At 47.2% G+C, this 19178-nt stretch overlaps 1 protein-coding gene across 1 annotated transcript in view; it reads left to right on the top strand.

Moving 5' to 3' along the window:
- Positions 1–19178, top strand: part of LOC149370903 (carbonic anhydrase-related protein 10-like) — a 183110-nt gene that overhangs the window by 91881 nt on the left and 72051 nt on the right. The window contains exon 3 of the mRNA XM_089563499.1: positions 4042–4178. Coding sequence (XP_089419625.1) covers positions 4042–4178 — 137 coding nt within the window. The remainder of the gene's footprint in view (positions 1–4041; positions 4179–19178) is intronic.

The raw sequence follows: 19178 nt of genomic DNA, 5'->3' as shown, positions 1-19178 counted from the left end.
TGGCGCCGCGCTCACAGCTCGCGTTCGCGCACTCCCCGAACCGGCGCCGCTTACCCCCGGACCTAATGTCTCGGCCCGGTGGGGAGCCTTTGTGTTCCACCGCCGCAGCCGCCACAACTGCGCCCTCCTTTCTCGCGACGCGGAGGCAGTGCCCCCGCTTCGTTCGGCTCTTCTTCCCCGACGAACAGCAGCAATCTGCGCTGGCGCCGGGCGGCATACCAAAGAGGAAACTCCGCACGCCCACACAGTAGTGTACCTCGCACATTCGGACCCGGGGTCCACTCTTTCCTCGTTTTCCGGCTGCCGAATACTCCTTTGTTGTTGTTTTTTCTGTCTCTTTGAAGCGGCGTTCTTGTTGCCTATATACGCGGTTCAACGAGAACTGGTAAAGTATAGTGGGGACGAGCCAACTCCACAGCAGTGCAGTTGATAACGAAGAGATACAAAACAAAAGAACAGACTCTGCTGAAAAAGTGCGCTCTCCGATTAACCAGCCGTGGATCCCGAACTCCGCGAGCCAGAACAACGGCACCTGGAAAGAAAGAAAAAGAAGAAAAAAGGAAATCAGGTGCAAGGTGCGAAAGACGGCAGAGTGCAGTGAAAGAAAAGCCCACACTCGGGACACGGATGGTTTGCTGCTTGTTGGAAGTCAAGGAAGGAAAGGGCCAGCGCGATTGCAACGCGCGCGGCAAATTGGTTTTACGTGGCCCGGGTTAACCCGAAGCGAACTCTTCGGCGGCGGCGGCTTTTTCCAGCCTAAGAAGTCGCGGCTTGCGCGAACGGAGCTCAGCGCTTAAATCACGCCCAGTTCGCCTTCCCCTCACTACAACCTCAAGAGGAGCTGTAGTTTGTAAGGAAAAAAATATAAGTAATTTTGGCTGAGAAGTTTCTAAACAACGCTTCACTGCTACCTTTCTCGTCAGTTTTAATTTTTATATGTATTATTTTCCTTCAAATAAGGCTATTGGTTGTTGTTGTTTTTTCACACTGAAAGCTTTCCGCTGTTCTTTCTTCAGCCGTAAAGATTTGAAGGAATTCTCGCGTTCTTTTCTCGCCTCGCCTCGCGAGAGGAGTTGGTGGGCGTGTTTCTCGAAACCAGATATTCGCTTCCGCGCTCTTGAACACGAAGGGAAGCCGTGAAAGCAACCTGGAGACAATCAGTGAGTCTGTAATAACTACGTCATGATGTCTGGGGTCGAACTGCAATTTATTTTCCACCTAACAGGGGGAATATCTCTTAGGAAGCACAACATCAAGAACAACGGCATCACTAATGGCAAAAAGCAGAACAACATATAAACCATTTCGCGCTGGCGAAAATAGAACGAAGAATACCAATTCGTGCAGCTAAAGTGACCATCTTCAATCTGGTGGTAAAGTAACAAGCTCGTCACCACTACTGCTTGCCTTTCTGAAGTTCGAGCTCTCGTCTATGAGCCCGAACCGCACGCTCCGGCGAAACCGACCCCTCCTCGAAGTCGGGTGGCTGAATCGGCAGAGCGCCATCTTCTCACACGAAGCAACAGCTGGTTTTTACAGCGAGAGCTGTAAATTGCCGATTCGAGAACACACTGGGCGATGTTGGCGTAACCGCGGCGAAGAAGTGCGACGAAGTTAAAAGTGGCAAGAAGCACATGAGAGGAGGGGAGAGTGAGAAAGAGATGTACGGGGCGAGGACCTTCGTCCTCGTCTATTTAGCCGCTGGAATGTCTCACATTAGTTCGGTAGTAGTATTAGTTGATGAAGACGATGATGTACAATGCATACCACAAGAGTGTGTATATTATTAGTTGAAGAAGACGATGATGTGCAATGCATGACGCGAGAGTCTGTTGCGGTTTAACACGAGGCGTGATCACCTGAAAAAAAAAAAAATGCGGCGATAGCATAGTGCTCTCGTGCAGTGGCCAGCGAAGCTGCATGATCTCTTCGATCGCGGCGATATTTATTTATTTATTTATTTATTTATTTTTTTATTTATTTGAGGTTTGGCCAAGGTCACCCTGAAGGTCAAGCTTCACACAAACTCGGTGATGCGGTTAGACCTCTTTAAGTTGTGTTTACGCATCTAAAAGCCGCGCAGCAGGACCCCCAGCCCCTTTCTGAAACGTGTCTGTTAGGATAGCTATTCGTGTTAGGATGCTTCACAAATGCCACATTTGTGGGTTTTTATGGTTTATTTCATTTTACTTTGCACAATTTTTAGGAGTATTATATATAAAGTAATTGTGTTTTTTAATATTCCCCGCACGCTAAAATTCTCTCCGCGCTACACTGCAGATGGAGGTCTTGATCATTATGGCAGCGCCTGTGAATAAATAACCAAATAAGCAGATCATAAAAATTCACACGCGGTCGCTGTAGCTACAGTCCTCGAAGGTCCTCGTGCCGCTTAAACGGGCAGACACAAGACTGTCTATGTTCGTGTAGAAAAATACAGCTCGTAACTAATTTAAGTGCTTGCTTTTTTTTAGCACTGCGTGCTTCTAAAGGAATTTAAATTTCAAAGATTTTTTGAACCAAACCTATAAAGAACCTTTCATTGTATTTTTTATGCAACTGCTACACTATCGGTTGACATCAGCATAAGAAAAATGGCAAAAGCCGCTGTCTGTGTGTATTTCGAATGAGAAACACTGTGCACGGTTATCGCATAGCTGAGGATAGCGGGAGCAAATATCTTTACATGAAGCGGGCATGAAACCGGCCGTACACACGCAGAAGAAATGCAACCGATGCCAACCAGCATATGCTGTAGGACGCAAAGAGACAACAGCCAACAGCCTGTTGCCATTTCTCAGTTATTTCACTCCTGACGGCTCATAGCCAGAATCCGCATTTGCAAACGTCTACGCCGAATGAGCTCTCGCTGCATGCTTTATATATATATATGTATATATATATATATATATATATATATATATATATATATATATATATATATATATATATATATATATATATATATATACGAGGGGGTACCCAAAAGAAACCGGACTAAATTTTTTGGTCGGCAAAGCTTCTGTTGTACCGCGTTTTGCCACTAGGAGCGCATAGAACGAACATTCTAGAGTCAGTAAGCCGAGTGCCGTCGTTGAAGGAGGTCAGACTAGTTTAGGCAGAGTTTTAGAGTGACGACTGTTTTGTGTGAATGTCGTTTTTGCAATGGCTGATTTTCGTGAACAGCGTGTGCCGGTGAAATTCTGATTTTTGCTCGGAAAAAGTTGAATGGAAACTCTTGAAATATTAAGAAAGACGTACAAGGACGATGCTATGGGGACAACTCAAGTGTTCCTCAATCGAATCCTGAATCAAAGCAACAATCATGCCAATGGAAAACTTCTCACGTCGCCTCAAGAAAGCTCGTCAGGTGAAACCAAACCTCAAAACAATGCTGATTTGTTTTTTCGACATGAGAGGAGTCGTCCATTGAGAATTTGTTCTGCAGGGTCAGATAGTTAGCCAGGCTTCCTACTTGGATGTTTTGAATAGATTGGGCAAAAGTGTGTGGTGGAAGCGGCCAGATTTGTGGCGGTCGGGTGACTGGTTTTTCCATCATGGCAATGCCCCTGCTCACACAGCCCTGTCTCTACGACAATTTTGGACCAAAAATGGCATGACCCCTATTCCTCAACCCTCATACTCTCCCGACCTTGCCCCGTGCTACTTTCTTTGTTTCCTAGAATGAAAAAATAGGTGAATGGAAAGCGTTTCGCTGATATTGCTGAGGAGAAGAAAAAAACGACGGAGGCACTGTCAAGCATCACAAAAGATGAATTTAAAAAATGTTTTGAAAAATGGAATGAAAGATTTGACAAGCGTATCATTGCAAGAGGGGAATACTTTGAAGGAGATTGAAGGTCTGTGCTTAAAATGTGAACAAATAAGTTCAAACAAAAATAAGTCCGGTTTCTTGTGGGTACCCCCTCGTGTGTGTGTATATATATATATATATATATATATATATATATATATATATATATATAAGGTATACGGTTGACAACGGCCACTGAAGAAGTGTTTCTCCTTCTTCTCCTTCAGGTCCCGACTTCTGGGGCCTGCTGAACCCGGACTGGAACCTGTGCAGCAAGGGCCGGCGCCAGAGCCCGGTCGACCTGAATCCGGGCACCCTGCTCTTCGACCCGCACCTCAAACCGCTGCACGTGGACAAGAGCAGGGTAAGGGCAAGAGGGGCAAGAGGGGGTCTTTCTCGCTTTTTGCTGCTTTTTTCTTTCCTCCATCGAATTTCATCTGCAATGGTATTAGCAAGCAGTAAATGAAAAGCCAGCATAGTAACACTCCCGTGTAACTGCTGCACGCACATGAATAGAGCGACGGCTTCTCAGTGGAGCTTCCCTGCAATATAATTTGCCTAAGCCTTTGTCACCACTTCGCGCAGTATAGCATGCGTTCCCAGACACCCTTAGAGCTTGTGAGGGTAGCGGTCTCGGACTGAAAGGAGGTGCCCTCGACTCAGCGTGGCAAGCTCAGCGGGGACCAGCTACCAAGTGACAAGGGGGTGGTCGTTTGGTACCCAGCTTTCGCCGGTCGCAAGCCAGAGAATGGGTCGGAGCCAAAGGCTCACAAACAAAACAAAGTTTATACAGCCAGGAGACTATGCAGAGGATTTCACAATATCTCGTACGAGCGCATACAGAGTGATTAACAATTCAATGCAAGTCTTTTAAAGTAGCACTCGAGAGAGATTACAATACAAAAGAAATAGTGCACCTGCACTAACACAAGTGAAAGGCCACAAACAAAAACACAATTTGTTCACCGGGTCCCGCGACAGTCCGACGACCAGAGGCTTACAACAAGGCCTCGTTGGTCCGTGGCTGTGCGAGTGGTGTCCCGAGAGTCGAGCGGGCGCGCTTCTCTGAAGCTTGAACGGCGGCTCGGGCTGACAGGCAGCGGTCAACGCCCTTCATATATAGGCAAGCTCCGCGTGTGTTCGTTCTTCGCGCCAAGGTAGGCGTGCGCATGCGCACATTATCAGCTGTGCAATTTCCTTCTCCCTCTCGCGCCGGGCGAGCGTCCCCATTGGTCAGGTGCGAGGACTGGCTTCGAGATGCTTCGAGATCTTTCTTGTGTTGCGCCGGCTCCAGTGAGCGAGTGAAGAGGAGAGGGCATCACTTAGAATGCTCAAGGCTACGCCCTCGCCTTCAACATTGAGTAGAATAATTGAATAATCAACATTGAGTAGAAACCACTTCAACATTCTGGAAGAATCGACGACATGCGCTGACATAATTCCCTTGGCGCAGCGCGGGCGAGCAATGTGGCTAGGGCAGCACCCCACACAAGGCTAGGTGCTCTACAGGGTTTCCTTCTCTCCTCTTCTAACGGCACGCGCTGGCGAGATCGCTTCCGCGCGGCACTCTTTTTTTCGAAAATGCGCCGAATTTTGTGACAGCCTTTCTTCGCAACTACCGAAATGGTTGAGACATACTTATGTCGCGCTACGCGTCTTGTGCAGTCGTTTGTGACAGCTTCGAAATTATGCTTTGATTCAGTCACCGTGAACTGCTTTTGTATCGTATATACATTACGGAGGACATTTATGAACAGCTAATTTTCCCTGAAAGTTAACATTATCTGAACAAGAATTCAAAAACAAATGTTGGTCCCAAGCTATATTCCAAGCCCAAGCTTAGTTCGGTGAGAATCCTGTAGGGTGAAACAAAAATCGAGGTATCTTCACCGTCGCAGAGGTAGACCTGTAATGCTACTGAAACTAGTCTTCACGATCTTGATTACTCTTTCCATAGCTCAGTTTGAACATTTCCCGAACGATGCAAGCGGAACTTACCAGTCGCGAATGCTTGTTCACGTAGTTGATCTAGTGACGTGATAGGTTCGCCTAGAGTTGGGGGCTTCCGTCAAAACTCAATCATTTAGTTGCGGTCATTGGGGATGTACACGGCCTATTAAAAATAGGAGAAGGTTCACTGACCATTGCAAAGCTCAATGCTTTGATGCTGCATTATTTCTCACATTGAAACGTTTACAATAACAATGAACTTCTCGGTCGAATAATCTCATATCCGTTGTACCCTTATAAAATAGTGGGCTTAATCTGACACCATAAAATCTGAAATGAAACTGTAGTTATCACTTGCGAGCTTCTGCACTGTGGCAACAATCTTCTTCTCCTTCTCCAGTTATATATCGAACTACGCCCGAATTTCAAAGCGGTAGCAGCTTACCACGCTTTATGTGCAAGTAATGTATTTCCGTTGCTCGCGCTCAGTGCCGGTGATCAACATCGTCAGGTGCTGTAATGCACATGCCCCGCCTGCAAATGCGACCTGTGTTTGAGATCTGAGCCTAGACAATCAAGTAGTTGGTTAGCAAAAAAAAAAACAGAAAAAAAAGAGGTGTGGTTCTTCAGAATATATACTGCATAGGCTAAAAATATGGTGGTTCTTGCACAAGCGATTCCTGGATTTTATTTGCGTTGATGCTCTCCATATTTTAGAATCACTAAGCATAGCCCCCCATTTTCTTTTCAAGTGAAACAAGAGAGGTTTCTTTAGGTACTAATGCAGAAAAAATTCGCTTCTTGTCAGCGGAAGCTAGGTATTCTGCTATAGAAGGGAACCGTGATAGATAAATATTTCTTGTTGGAAGGTATTTCATTTGTCACGCTTTCACAGCAGAGAACAGCAGAGAACAGCAGAGAACATGCAGTAACGGGCGTCGATCATGAGAGCTGCCTTGTGTTGAATACTGCAGCTTTACTTGCGGATAGCGCACTATAAAAGAAGCAGTCTGAGGGGCTATTTCGTAAGTGCTTCTTGCTTGGTTGTCTTCTAGGTTTCGTCTCGTGAGAGGAAGCGCGAATTCTACAGGGTGTGTTTAACCTTAGACTTTACACAATTTTGAAAAATAGCCTTACTGATTTAGAGCACCGCCTTTTTCGGCATAACACTGTCAGCGGTGTAGTACATTAGAATAGAGCTAAGACGTGCTAGCTAGCCGGATGGTTAACTAATAATGAAAAGTTAACTTTTTAACTATTACTGTTAGGCTCTCTAATTTTTGAGAGGCATGTAGCCCAACGTGAGCAATAAAGATATCAGTTTTTAGAACTTCGAGAACGTAGTTACCAAGATAATGGCGTCGACCGATTTTCCTGACGCCGCGGTCAATCCAATTAAGCTCGTGGCTGTTCCCCATTCATCTGTCACCCCCTGCATTTGACGCTAGCAGGTCTTAGGGAATCGGTCAAGAGGGAGATTCGATCAAAGGGCGGAATCAGTCGACGCCATTGGTTGGAGCAGCTTTTTTGAGGGGAATTCGCCGCTCTTCTTGAGTTGTATGTGACTGGAGCGAAAATATTTGAATGGCGATAAACTGGGTTTATACGGGGGAAATGGGATGGCATTTGGCTTTTCGATTTTCTTTATATAATAACGAGAGGCGCATCAAAGATTCTTTAACGCTCATTACAATCGCTTGAGCTGGACAATTCTGGACAGTTTTACTCCGCAGTCTTCCTCCGGAGAGCTGATAAGGGGCGTAGGGGAGAGGAGGAGGGTTATCCGACGCAGACGACGGCACCGGACAATTTTCGCCTTCATGACCCTCGTAATGCTATCGCAATGAAAGGAGTTATGTTCCCTGGTGAAGGAGGCAAACCGATGTTGCGGCAGCTGTAGCCAAGTAAAAAGGCACAAGCAGCGTCGCGCCAGCTGCCGCTTACATTGTCGGTAAAACAGACATACGTAACCTATGCGAGGTGTCCATACCTATTGTGATAACGCGCATACATCACATTAAGTCTAGCAAATTAAATAAACTGATAGTTAATTTTTTTCGCCAGTAATATGCCGCTCGTAATTTAACACTCTGCAGATGACGGCAGGTGAAGTTAGCTTTTACTTAGATGTCACATCGTCATTTTCATAACCCAAAGTTGTGCAATAAAATCCAGCTTATCGTCCTGTGCAGGCGGTTTAATACGGAAATATCTGAGTAGCTTGTACATTGTCAAACCCTTAACATCCTGCAAGAGACGGATTTCATTGAATTTTAAGTTACGCCGAATTTGCTGCTATTATTTGCCTCTAACGTGTTCACCGCATTTTCTCGATTCAGCCAACTTTCACAGCATAATGCGTCCCTCACTGTTGCTGCCTTGTGCCGCTGGCAGCTTGGAGCACGAGAGAACTCCGGTTCCCACAGCTATTTCTCTTTCGCTGCGTTCTCTGCATTGCGAGCGACTTAAAGAAAATTCCGGATGTGAAGTCACACCCTCGAAAAACGAAACAATACAAAAAGCTGCGTAACTCGTTGACTGAGAATTAAAGCGGAGAGGAAAATTCACTCGCTTCGGACGCTTTCTTGAACAGCCGTGCACACATACCTTTCTTCCGCGGGTTCTGCAATTCTTTCTTTTTTTCTTTTCCGTCCTGATTACTCCTTCAGACAGAGTTTGGAGGACGTTTCATTCGTGCGAGCTGCTGCAGTGAGCGATCGCAATTTTGCGTGCCCTGCTGTGCAGGTTGATCACGTACGCGGCCACGGCGCCATATAGTGAGGGGTCCGCGCACTTTTGCCAACTTAGAAGGGCGGAATGAAAATTTACGCTGCTTTTTGGCCCGTCCCGCTTTTATCCTCTCTGTTCTCGAACTCGGCTGCGTTCGAAGAGGCCCTCACTCATGCCCAAACCTGACAGCTCGCGAAAACTTTCGAATCCAGTGAAATACTTTTTTTTTTTCGTGTATTGTACCGATGAGGTAGCAGCATCGCGGTCAGCCTTTGGACGTCGGCGGAGAAACAGCAGGAAAGTACAGATGGTTCACACAACGGAAGATGGGGATTGAAACAAAACATTCCGTGAAGGGAGCACGACGAGCAAGACCTTTACCGCAGGGTTCGCGGGTCGTGCGCGGATCGCGTTATCGGTGAAACCGAGCGCCCGGCGCCTGACGTCACGACATTCGTAGATTTTCGCACGAATGCTTCGCACGCCTTTCTTGACGGGGGATAGGGGCGTAATCTTGCTCTCTTGTTCAATACCAGTATTTGTTCACTAACTTAGTTTCTGTTTGATTTCATTTTACAGCGACAGCTGTTGAAGACTCGCTCTCAGAAGTTAACATAGAGGTAGTAGTTGTCGGCGTAACCGAAGGGTGCTAGCCGCGCGAGGAGAGGCTGGCGGCCTGGAGATGACTGGCTGAAGCGAGTTCTAGTCGAAGAACGAGTATGTGTCAAAAACTAGAAAGTGGTCTATAAATTGTACATATATTTGCCGCTCTGAAATTATTTTCATCAGTATATCGCGAGAATGCCCCAACACCTGTCGCTAAATCACGTGTTGTGGAGTGGTCACCGTCCTGTAGTTTTTTTTCCTCCTTTGACCAGTGTCGCTTTCTGTGGTCTTGGTCGTGAGCATACCGTGGAAAGCAGTTACAACCAGATAGAAACCTTTTGGTCCTTTTCCGCATTCTTGACTACACGTTTTGGCGACTGTGTTGGATGCATATGCTGATACGAAAGAACTATTCCTTCTTTATTCCCCGTTTATTGTCGGGTGTAGCAGTCAATTGGACATGCTACACCCGACAATGAGGGAGAAAGGCGCCATTTTATGAGATGTGTACCCAATCCACTGAAGACAGAAAGAGCAGTTGTGTGAACGCCCACTCACGGGCCGTCGACAGGTCACCACAGAAGCCAAGAAAGAACTGCTGTAATATAGCGAGCGCTTTTGTTGCACTAGATTTCTTGAGCTACAAGAAAAGCTGAAAGGTCAATCTAATAACGCTCTACACCAGTTTCCGGATGCACCAGTGCTCCTGTACGGAAGAATAATAACGGAAAAAAAGAGACTTTAGCGTCTTAAAAGAATATGTAGGCGGCTAACACATTTCTCGTTCAATACGCCAGTGGATCTCTAGAAATGTAAAAAAGTCAGTGTATTTAAAACGCTCCATAAGTTGCGAAAACTAACGAAAAAGGCACTGCTTCCCATGCGCGAGAAGATTAAACTCAGAAATTCTAGAAAAAATCATATTTGAGTGGGAAACTTTATGAACGCAGTTTCTTCATATAATGCAAAATTTCATTGTAACAATCAATACATACAGAGATCACCCAAAGGCAGTCCTGTATTTTTTTTCTATTAGCGTTTTTGCTGTCGTTAAAAGCGTGCCCCATTGGTTTTCTCTGGGAGTCTTGATTGCCCGATACAATCGAAGGAAACACTTTAAACGAAAGGTTTTGTTCCATATCAGAAGAATGGACCATTGTCTTCAATATTCTCATGACAGCGTCTCTCAATTTGTCAGCTTTTTAAATTTTGACCGAGAGAGTTGGACATGTCAGAACAGCGGAACCATGTTGCCAATGTATGCGGTGGCACACAAACATTAATGCTCGCCCGAGAAATGAAGGCAATGCGTCTATCGGAGAACATGGCGGTTGAAACTGTTAGGTAATCCTCTGCACAGCTTTTCTGAGTGCAACGCTTCGGCCATGCAGTGGAGAGGAAGATTCTGGGAACAGGCTTGCGGAAACAAAGTTGGCGTCATCCGCTGTGCTCACGTCACAACGTTGCCAGCATTGGCAGGCAGATGTCAATGCACAGTGTGCCGCACATCATACCAGCCCCGCCTGCTCCGAGTTATACTTTGCGCTAGCAGTAGCCGGTTATTGCGGGCTACTCGACGACTGCCCCCACAGAGGCTCGCACGCGCGCCGTGTATTCGGTCTTGCACGCCTTCGCATCGCGCCCGGAACCCAACGCTCCGGGGAAGAGATGCTGATGACGTGAAGAGGAGATGTGGACGTCCGCCCCCGGTATTAGGCGACGGAGCAGCACGAGAACGGGGCGAGGCAGATGGTGGTAGGAGTTGCCGACGAGCGCGCATACACGCTCTCCGGTTTCCAAACATCTCTCGCCGTCGCCGATGGGAGCCAAAGGGGAGATAGGGAAAGGGAGATAGGGAAATGATGCAAAGTGGAGGAAGTTTCCCTTTCCCTCTATCCACTCCCTCCTCGCCGCACACTCTCAGGGTCGTTCCCGATGGTGCCTCATTCATAATGCATGTTCCCCGATCGCTCGTTCAAGATGCATTACGCCAGTGAGTTCCCCCGAACAAAGGTTCCTTTTTGGTCCTATCACCCGGTGATATGTGCCGGGCGGGCGCGCTCGAACACTGGGGCCACCTTTCAGCAACAGCAAGTGTGCCCGAGACGGGGCGGAAAATCATGAAAGGAACGCCGCTGCGAACAGCCTGACCCCCTCCACCCCGCAACCATCGTCTTCCCTTTCCCTCATCTCCACCCTCCTTACCCTGCCCTTTGTATGTAAACCGTTGAAACGCTGCCGCTGCAGGCTATCTTTTCAGAAGCGAACAGCCTGCACCCCCAATCTTCTTTCCCTGTACTTGGAGCGATGCCTGAGGTGTGCTTTTCTGCTTACAGCTAGCGCAGCAATATGGGGCTATCTCAATGGCTGCGCTCTCCGCCGAGGAACTGTCTCGCGCTCGAGATGCAAAAATGGGGGGCTGATTGAGGAGTGGGAGGCCGTTTAGTTTGCGTGTGAATACTCGCGCGGGGGGCTCGGAGTCTGCGGACGATTTGAATTAATTAACCCTTGCCCCGCTCTTTAAGGTGATGAGAAGAATAGTATCCCTTGCCTTTCGGGAAGTAAGCGACTAAATACAATTAAGTCTTTTCGTATTCATGAAGTCGCTGAAGATATGTTTACTTATTAAAGATATGCTTCTTGAAGCGATTTTGCGATGAATATATTGAGATGATACTGAACTACTGCACTTCATTACTGACCTGCGGTCTTGACAGAGAGAAAAAAGTCTTTCTTTACTTGGTAAGTATTTTGGTATCTCTCCCCCGCTTCACCATCACTCTTTTTCTCTGGTTGAACGGACTGAAAAATGGAGTTCAGCTATGCTTTTGTGAGTTGCGGAGACATTTTATATATGCAGTTTTTGTTTCTGAAAGGCTTCTCTTTCCTGCTTTCTGTTGATAGCATTACAGTAACGCATTGTTTTCGGCTTGAACAAAGAGAGGAAAAAACAAGGTCAGAGTCCCATAGGAATGCGTTTAAGCGCAGGCTTGGAAATGTGAAGCACTGAAATAACTGCAAGAGCCCTTTATCGATTTTTCTTAGTATTGTAGTACTGCAAGCATATATCAGAGGAACATCTAGCGCAAGATTGCCAAAGCAGGTAGCTAGACTGAATTAAAAAAAAAGGCGAACTTTGGCTGGAGATGTGACAGAACGGGCGGACATTAAGTGCGAAATCAGTACCGAAGCACCAAATATGCCGTCTTAGATGGCGCAGGATTGGATGAAGTTATGAAAAGAAAAAATTCGCAGGTACGGTGTTCGTGTTCTTGGCACCAGCAGGGGTAGGACGGTTCGAAACCTTTACTTCGCAGTGACTAATTAGTTATAGTTAGCCTGATGACGGTGATAATGATAACCTGACCCCTGCTGTAATCATCTTCCAGTCGCCGCCTTCATTCTGTAGAAAGCACGAGTGGGTGCATTTCCCGCAACATGCCAGTAACGCGTTATCATGTCAAGCCCATGTATCACGACGAGCTTATCTCGCAGAGAAGCTTGAAGCTTTGAACAAATACAACTATTTTACAGACAAAAAGAAAGTGATAAACCGATGAAAAAGAGGACTACTAGACCTTAATCCTTGCTGTATGGTGTAGTAACGGTTAAGAAAACTGGCACTTTAGACACTTTTTCACTCGGCACAACGCGCGCTCTCAGCACTTTTTAAATATGACACACCTACCATTTTGGCCCCGTTACGCAGAAAATCTGGCGTTGGCGTTGCGTTGTCGACGTCAACGTTATTGGCGTTGTCGGTATTGTGAGCGACAAATGGGATGACTATATGGTGGCCCAGGTGGCCACCCGCAGGAGTAGCAACCTATAATAAGGGAGTAATTACTCATTGGCATCCACCCGAGCGCAGCCATACGGCTACAAAGGAAAGCTATACAGCTTTCTCAGAAACTTCGTAGTTAAAGAAAAATTCGTCCTGGTCCGGGGTTCGAACCCAGGACCACCGCTTCACAGGAGCAGTCGCTCTACCAATTGAGCTAACCAGGACGGCAAGCTTATGGTAGGACGAGAGCGAATTGATCAATAACTCGAAGTGGGAACTGTGTTGGTCAAATGTTTTAGCGGAATCCCCCAAGGTGGAGTAGATTTGTAATAAGGGAGTAATTACTCATTGGCATCCACCCGAGCGCAGCCATACGGCTACAAAACCATTTGACCAACACAGTTCCCACTTCGAGTTATTGATCAATTCGCTCTCGCCCTACCATAAGCTTGCCGTCCCGAAAAAAAAAAAAGTCCTGGTTAGCTCAATTGGTAGAGCGACTGCTCCGGTGAAGCGGTGGTCCTGGGTTCGAACCCCGGACCAGGACGAATTTTTCTTTAACTACGAAGTTTCTGAGAAAGCTGTATAGCTTTCCTTTGTAGCCGTATGGCTGCGCTCGGGTGGATGCCAATGAGTAATTACTCCCTTATTACAAATCTACTCTACCTTGGGGGATTCCCCTAAAACATTTGACCAGTAGCAACCTATGTGCGCCACCTGGGTCAGGTGACCTTGTGACGTCACCTTTACCTGACCACCGGACTGCTAGGAAACTGTCCACTGCGGCAGGCGAGTGTTAATTCAAAGATTGATCGCAACAGGTTGCTCGGGAATAGCAGCTGGGGTCCCACAAGCCCCACAGGTGGCAGCACCTGCCATCGCAGGGCAGTGGCGCATCTCCTAACCGCTGCACCATTGCGGAAGGATTGGTTTGAGGACTCCGTAGAACCTATGACTAATTCCGCATATATGGGCATTAACTCTAACGCCATCGAGTCATATCCTTAAAGTGGAGCTTGAGTGTCCCTTCTAATTTTTGTCTTCGCTAGGAGCCCCATTAGGCACGCGACTACCTTGTTTGTCAGCCATTTCGTACTTGAAACCAGTCTACTGCGTTTTTAACCGCACACCCTGCATCATTTTCACTGAGGTGCTTCTCTTCCACATTCACTATCATGCTCACTTATAGGGCACCATATAACGTCATGATTAGAAGGCTTAAGTGTCCCTTCTAATTTAAGTGTCCCTTCTAATTTTTGTCTTCGCTAGGAGCCCCATTAGGCACGCGACTACCTTGTTTGACAGCCATTTCGTACTTGCAATCAGTCTACTGCGTTTTTAACAGCACACCCTGCATGATTTTCACTGAGGTGCTTCTCTTCCACATTCACTATCATGCTCACTTATAGTGTACCATATAACGTCATGATTAGAAGGCTTAAGTGTCCCTTCTAATTTTTGTCTTCGCTAAGAGCCCCATTAGGCACGCGACTACCTTGTTTGACAGCCATTTCGTACTTGCAATCAGTCTACTGCGTTTTTAACAGCACACCCAGCATTATTTTCACTGAGGTGCTTCTCTTCCACATTCACTATCATGCTCACTTATAGTGCACCATATAACGTCACGATTAGAAGGCTTAAGTGTCCCTTCTAATTTTTGTCTTCGCTAGCAGCCCCATTAGGCACACGCGACTAGCTTGTTTGGTATCCATTTCGTACTTGAAACCAGTCTATTGCGTTTTTAACAGCGTACCACGCATCATTTTCACTGAGGTGCTTCTCTTACACATTCACTAACATGCTCACTTATAGGGCACCATATAACGTCACGATTAGAAGTTGTACTTTCTGTCATGAAACCTCGGGCGATAAACGAGTCGAAGTCACCAATTACCCATCTGCCTGACGAGAATTTATGAAACCTGACACGCTGCATACAAATAGGATTTTGTATATTGCACATCCAAACTAACGTTTAGAAAAAGGCTATGAGCGCTGTACAGGGTTCCTCTGCGCAATTTCAAAAGCGGCGCTCACATGAGGATCTTTTTTTTTTCCTTCTTTTTTACGATTAAACTTCAGCGCACACTTTACGACACTCAATCAGTGCACCCCTTTGTTCAAAATCATTGATTACAATCCCACGCAGTGGCAGTTTTTGTCATTACGTTCGCCTCATTGGCATCGACAATGGCAGGACCTTTAACCTCGCTCGCTCGGGGCATTTACGACACGGGCACTTGAACCTCGTGTTACCTTCTCTGTGACCCTATCCGACCGGTCTGAAGCAACATTCACCTCATCTCAAAGCTCGTCTGCAATGCCGTAGGACTCAGCGCTATTGCTCGGATTTCTCCACGTGCCCATCATTCTTTCTCTCTCTCTGGCTACATATCCGACGCGGCAAGGCAAGAGGTCACCCGCCGAGAACGCCCGCACAATACACATTGATGGAGACGAGCTATACGCCCTTCATCCAGAAAAAAATGAGTGGAGTATAGGCAGCTATCGATTACTTTGAAAGCTCCGTGAGCAGACAAGAGAAGAGAGAAAACACTCTCTTGTGTTCCCTCTATTATGGTGTCAGAGAAAATCAGGTGTCGTTGACCGTGAGCGAAAAAGCCACGAAAAAAATCTCCACAAAAGCAACCCAGGGGGCAGGTAGCACACCTTAGGCATGTTGCACGTGACGTCATCGCAATCTGTACTCTGGATAGTGAGCAAACTGCCCACAGTGGTAGGTGGCAGTTTGATTAATGATCGGTCGCGAGTGGTTGCTCGGAAATAGCAACCAGGGTCGTTCAAACTCCACCGGAGGCAGCATCTGCCATCGCATCGCTTAATCGCGCATCGCTTAACCGCTGCACTACTGCGCCAGGAGTGGTATGAGAACTACCAGGGATCTGTTAATGTAAAATAGAGCATGATAAATTCCCTATACCTGGGGAATTCCCTATATATAGTATGACCCGATACCGTTAACGGGTTAACGCTATCGGTTCATACTATTAAGGCGGAACTTAACTGTCGCCTCCAATTTTATTGCGAAAGCAATACTGCTAGCACGTTTCTGCCGTCGATGGAGGTCGTTCCTTCGCTCCGGCGCAGCTGCGGCGCACGACCACGTGACAGCGTGACGTCACGACCAGAGGAGAGCAGGGGCCCCAACTCGCCTCTTCGGCCGTAGTCGTTCCTTCGCTCGGCGCAGCGGCTACCACGTGACGGCCTCCTCGGCCCGCCGCGTGAGGGCGCTCGCTAGGAGAGGATAAACGGGGCGCCGCCGGCGCACTCCGCTTAGTCATGTCTGAGGAGTTGTACAAAGCGTCGCTGGAGCGACGTGCTGCGCGCAAACGCCGGCGCCGTGCCAAGGAGACAGATGAAGAAAGGCATGAGCGGTTGGCTAAGCAACGCGCCTATGCCGCAGAATGGCGAGCCCGGCGGCGTTCTACAAGTTCAGTGAGCGAGAGTAGTTTCATGGACTCTCTGAATGCTGAAGAATCGTCTATGAGTAGTGCAGAGCGACAATCAAAAGCGTGTTCATTGGAATAAACAAACAGTAGAAACCATGTTGTATCCAGAGTAAATCCTTTAGTTGCACAACAGGCGAAGCCATGCTAAACCACCAGCAGAGCCAAGCGCAGCCAGGGAGCTATTGCTTTCGCAATCACTCAGGCTTAATCAGAGCTAAGCCACAGCTAATTTTTTAAACAACGCGTTCAAGGCTGAAGTCATCATCACTGTGTGTAATTTCTTACCCCTCCTTCTTTTCACATTGCTGGATTCCGAAAATACAAAGGGTCACAAACGGTCTCTAAATTAAACGTTTTATTCACATTGCTGCCATTTTCACTTCACGGAATCACATCTGAGTAAGGAACTTCGCACAATTTCTCGTGAGCACAACCGTAGAAAACCTCTCAAAGTACATGCAAAATTCTTCGAAACAAATTGCGGAGGGAGGAAAAGCACGCCGCAATCTAGAAACAAACTAAAAGCGATTATTCATTCACAGCTTTCGTATTAAAAGTTCCACGTGCCGTCGGTAAGGCATCTCAAAGCACTGGATTACCCGCGAACCTATGAGTGAAACGTGGATTGCCCTAGTTAGCGCTACCTCAAGAGGAACTGGCCTGCAGATCTTAGTGCACGTGCTGTCATCACTAGGCTCGAGAGTCCGAAGCCACCTTCTCCCTCCGGGCAGGTCACCTCCTCTCATCCCCTCTCCCGGCCTCCCCTTCTCCCTCTCTCGCTATGTCTTTTGTATTCCTTCATATTCTTAGCAAGCAGCCACCACATTGTTTTACTCTTTGCTTTGTGGTATCAATATCGGCTTAAAAATATTTTGTGCTTCGGTGGAGACCGAAGCGTACACGTTTCTCGCCTGACGGACTGCCTCGTATAGCCGGCGCTAAAATGTCAGCTGCGAAAGGCTCAACTGTATACAAGACCTAATCTTTTAAAAGGAAAGTTTTGCTGGCTGCGTTCTCAGGGAGAAACTTTATGAAAGGCACACGCTACGAAGAACGTGTATACGCGGATAACAAACGTACGAATAATAATAAAAAATAGAAGAAAAACGAGCCTCTAGAATTCTCGAGATGTAACGTACTCGGGGGCTCTCCTCACTATAGCTCGCGGTTCGTTCTATGGTTGCCTCCTTTCAGGCTGACATGTGCTCCGCGACCTGAATGCAATAGCTTTGTCTTATTCTTATCTTTGGTGCTATCTGCGGTTCCACGCAGTTGTTTTGTTATAGGTCTCCTACGCGCGTTGCTACGTCGAGGGGGCCCTTCGGTTGGCTTCTCCTAGGCATTTTGTCGTTTTGTGGCCCACGCGAGGTTTGAGACGCACACTGTGAAGAAAGTTCCCCGTCGGCTTTAAGGCCACCCACGACGTGATAATGCTGCTGAAAGTTAAGCTGTCTGGTAGAGTCAGAAAAACCGCACGTGGCGTGCACGGACGCTCAAGCACACCAAGTATACACCAAGGACAACTCAAGCTGACGAGGTCGCACGCATAGTCGGTTTCAACTTTCAAGAAGTCTCTAAACAAGTACAGGGTCCATATAGTTTTTAGATCCTGTTATCAGCGTTACGCGAATGATAGATACACGTTTTTTATCCGGAGTGCGGAACTCAGAATATTTTTCTGGATGTATGAAGTCATGGTTGATCATATACCGAGCGTGAAGGGACTGTATGCGCTGCCAGTCAACCTATCTTTAGCTTAGATCCCAAAAAGCCTTGCAAATTTAGCAAAGTTCCGACCGAACGTGGTTGTTCACCGATCATCAGGTATCGAACCGAAACGTACCGATTACAAGAATTGTGCACTGCCGGGTGAGCTATTAACCCATACTGCACTCTTATTGCCGACAAAGAGTCATCACCTAAAATATCGAACTCAGCGCTAACATGCGTTAGGAAGAGCGTATGCTGCAGGTTTACGAGGCTTAATGCACGTCCAGGAAAATTAACTATCCTCAACCTTTGCAGGGATCCGTATTAAAGCTCGGATTATGAAGACGTGCCATGCTAATATGTGCGCGGTCTCACGCACTATGTCAGCATGTGTTTCATGCGTCCTTGGTGAGTCCTTTGCATAATTACTCGCGTACTTTATATACCACCAGGTAGAATCGACATAGTTCTGAAAAGCAGCTAGCTGTTTTGTTTATTGCTTTCGTTCGTCAGTAACCACTACCGCCCACTTCTTTTTGAAGAGAGCGTTTTGTTGGGCTTGGCGGATGATGCAGAGTGAGGAAAAACATCGCTACAAGCTACTCTCTTCCCGTCCTTGTTTTGAGCGCTGTTTCGCCCTCACCTAACATCTCTTTGGGGGTTTCTGTTATCGTCGACCTTCCGACTTGCCGCCGACTACACGGTGTTTTGATCTGCGCGGTCGCACCGTTCGTAGATTTCGTCCGCGTGTGTCACCACTAAGCAGTTTGTTTTCGTTACGTCACTGCCTCTTTCTATTCGTGGTTCTTTATTCTGCTGGGATTTGAAGCATACATAAATCTAATAAGCAAAGCAGTGCGCTTTCACCGGTAGAGAGTCTAAATCACAGCGACGTTCCGGATCGAATACGGAGGAGGAAGTAGCTGAAACTCCCTCTCCCCTCCTTTCTTCTTGCCCTCTCCCCGGTGCAAACGTGCCCGCTTATATTTCGCTCTTGTCCCCCGGTCCTTCTTTTCCATCACAATGCTCTCCTAATGGGCAGCTTGCGCGGGGCTCCCGTTGACCCACTGCCGCTTCCGTGCATATTTTGCGCCACGCGCAGAGGGGATTT

This window comes from Amblyomma mixtum, chromosome 1 (assembly GCF_055824585.1).
Source record: "Amblyomma mixtum isolate Tamu chromosome 1, ASM5582458v1, whole genome shotgun sequence".
NCBI lineage: Eukaryota > Metazoa > Arthropoda > Arachnida > Ixodida > Ixodidae > Amblyomma > Amblyomma mixtum.
This window is presented reverse-complemented; position numbering and strand designations above follow the sequence as displayed.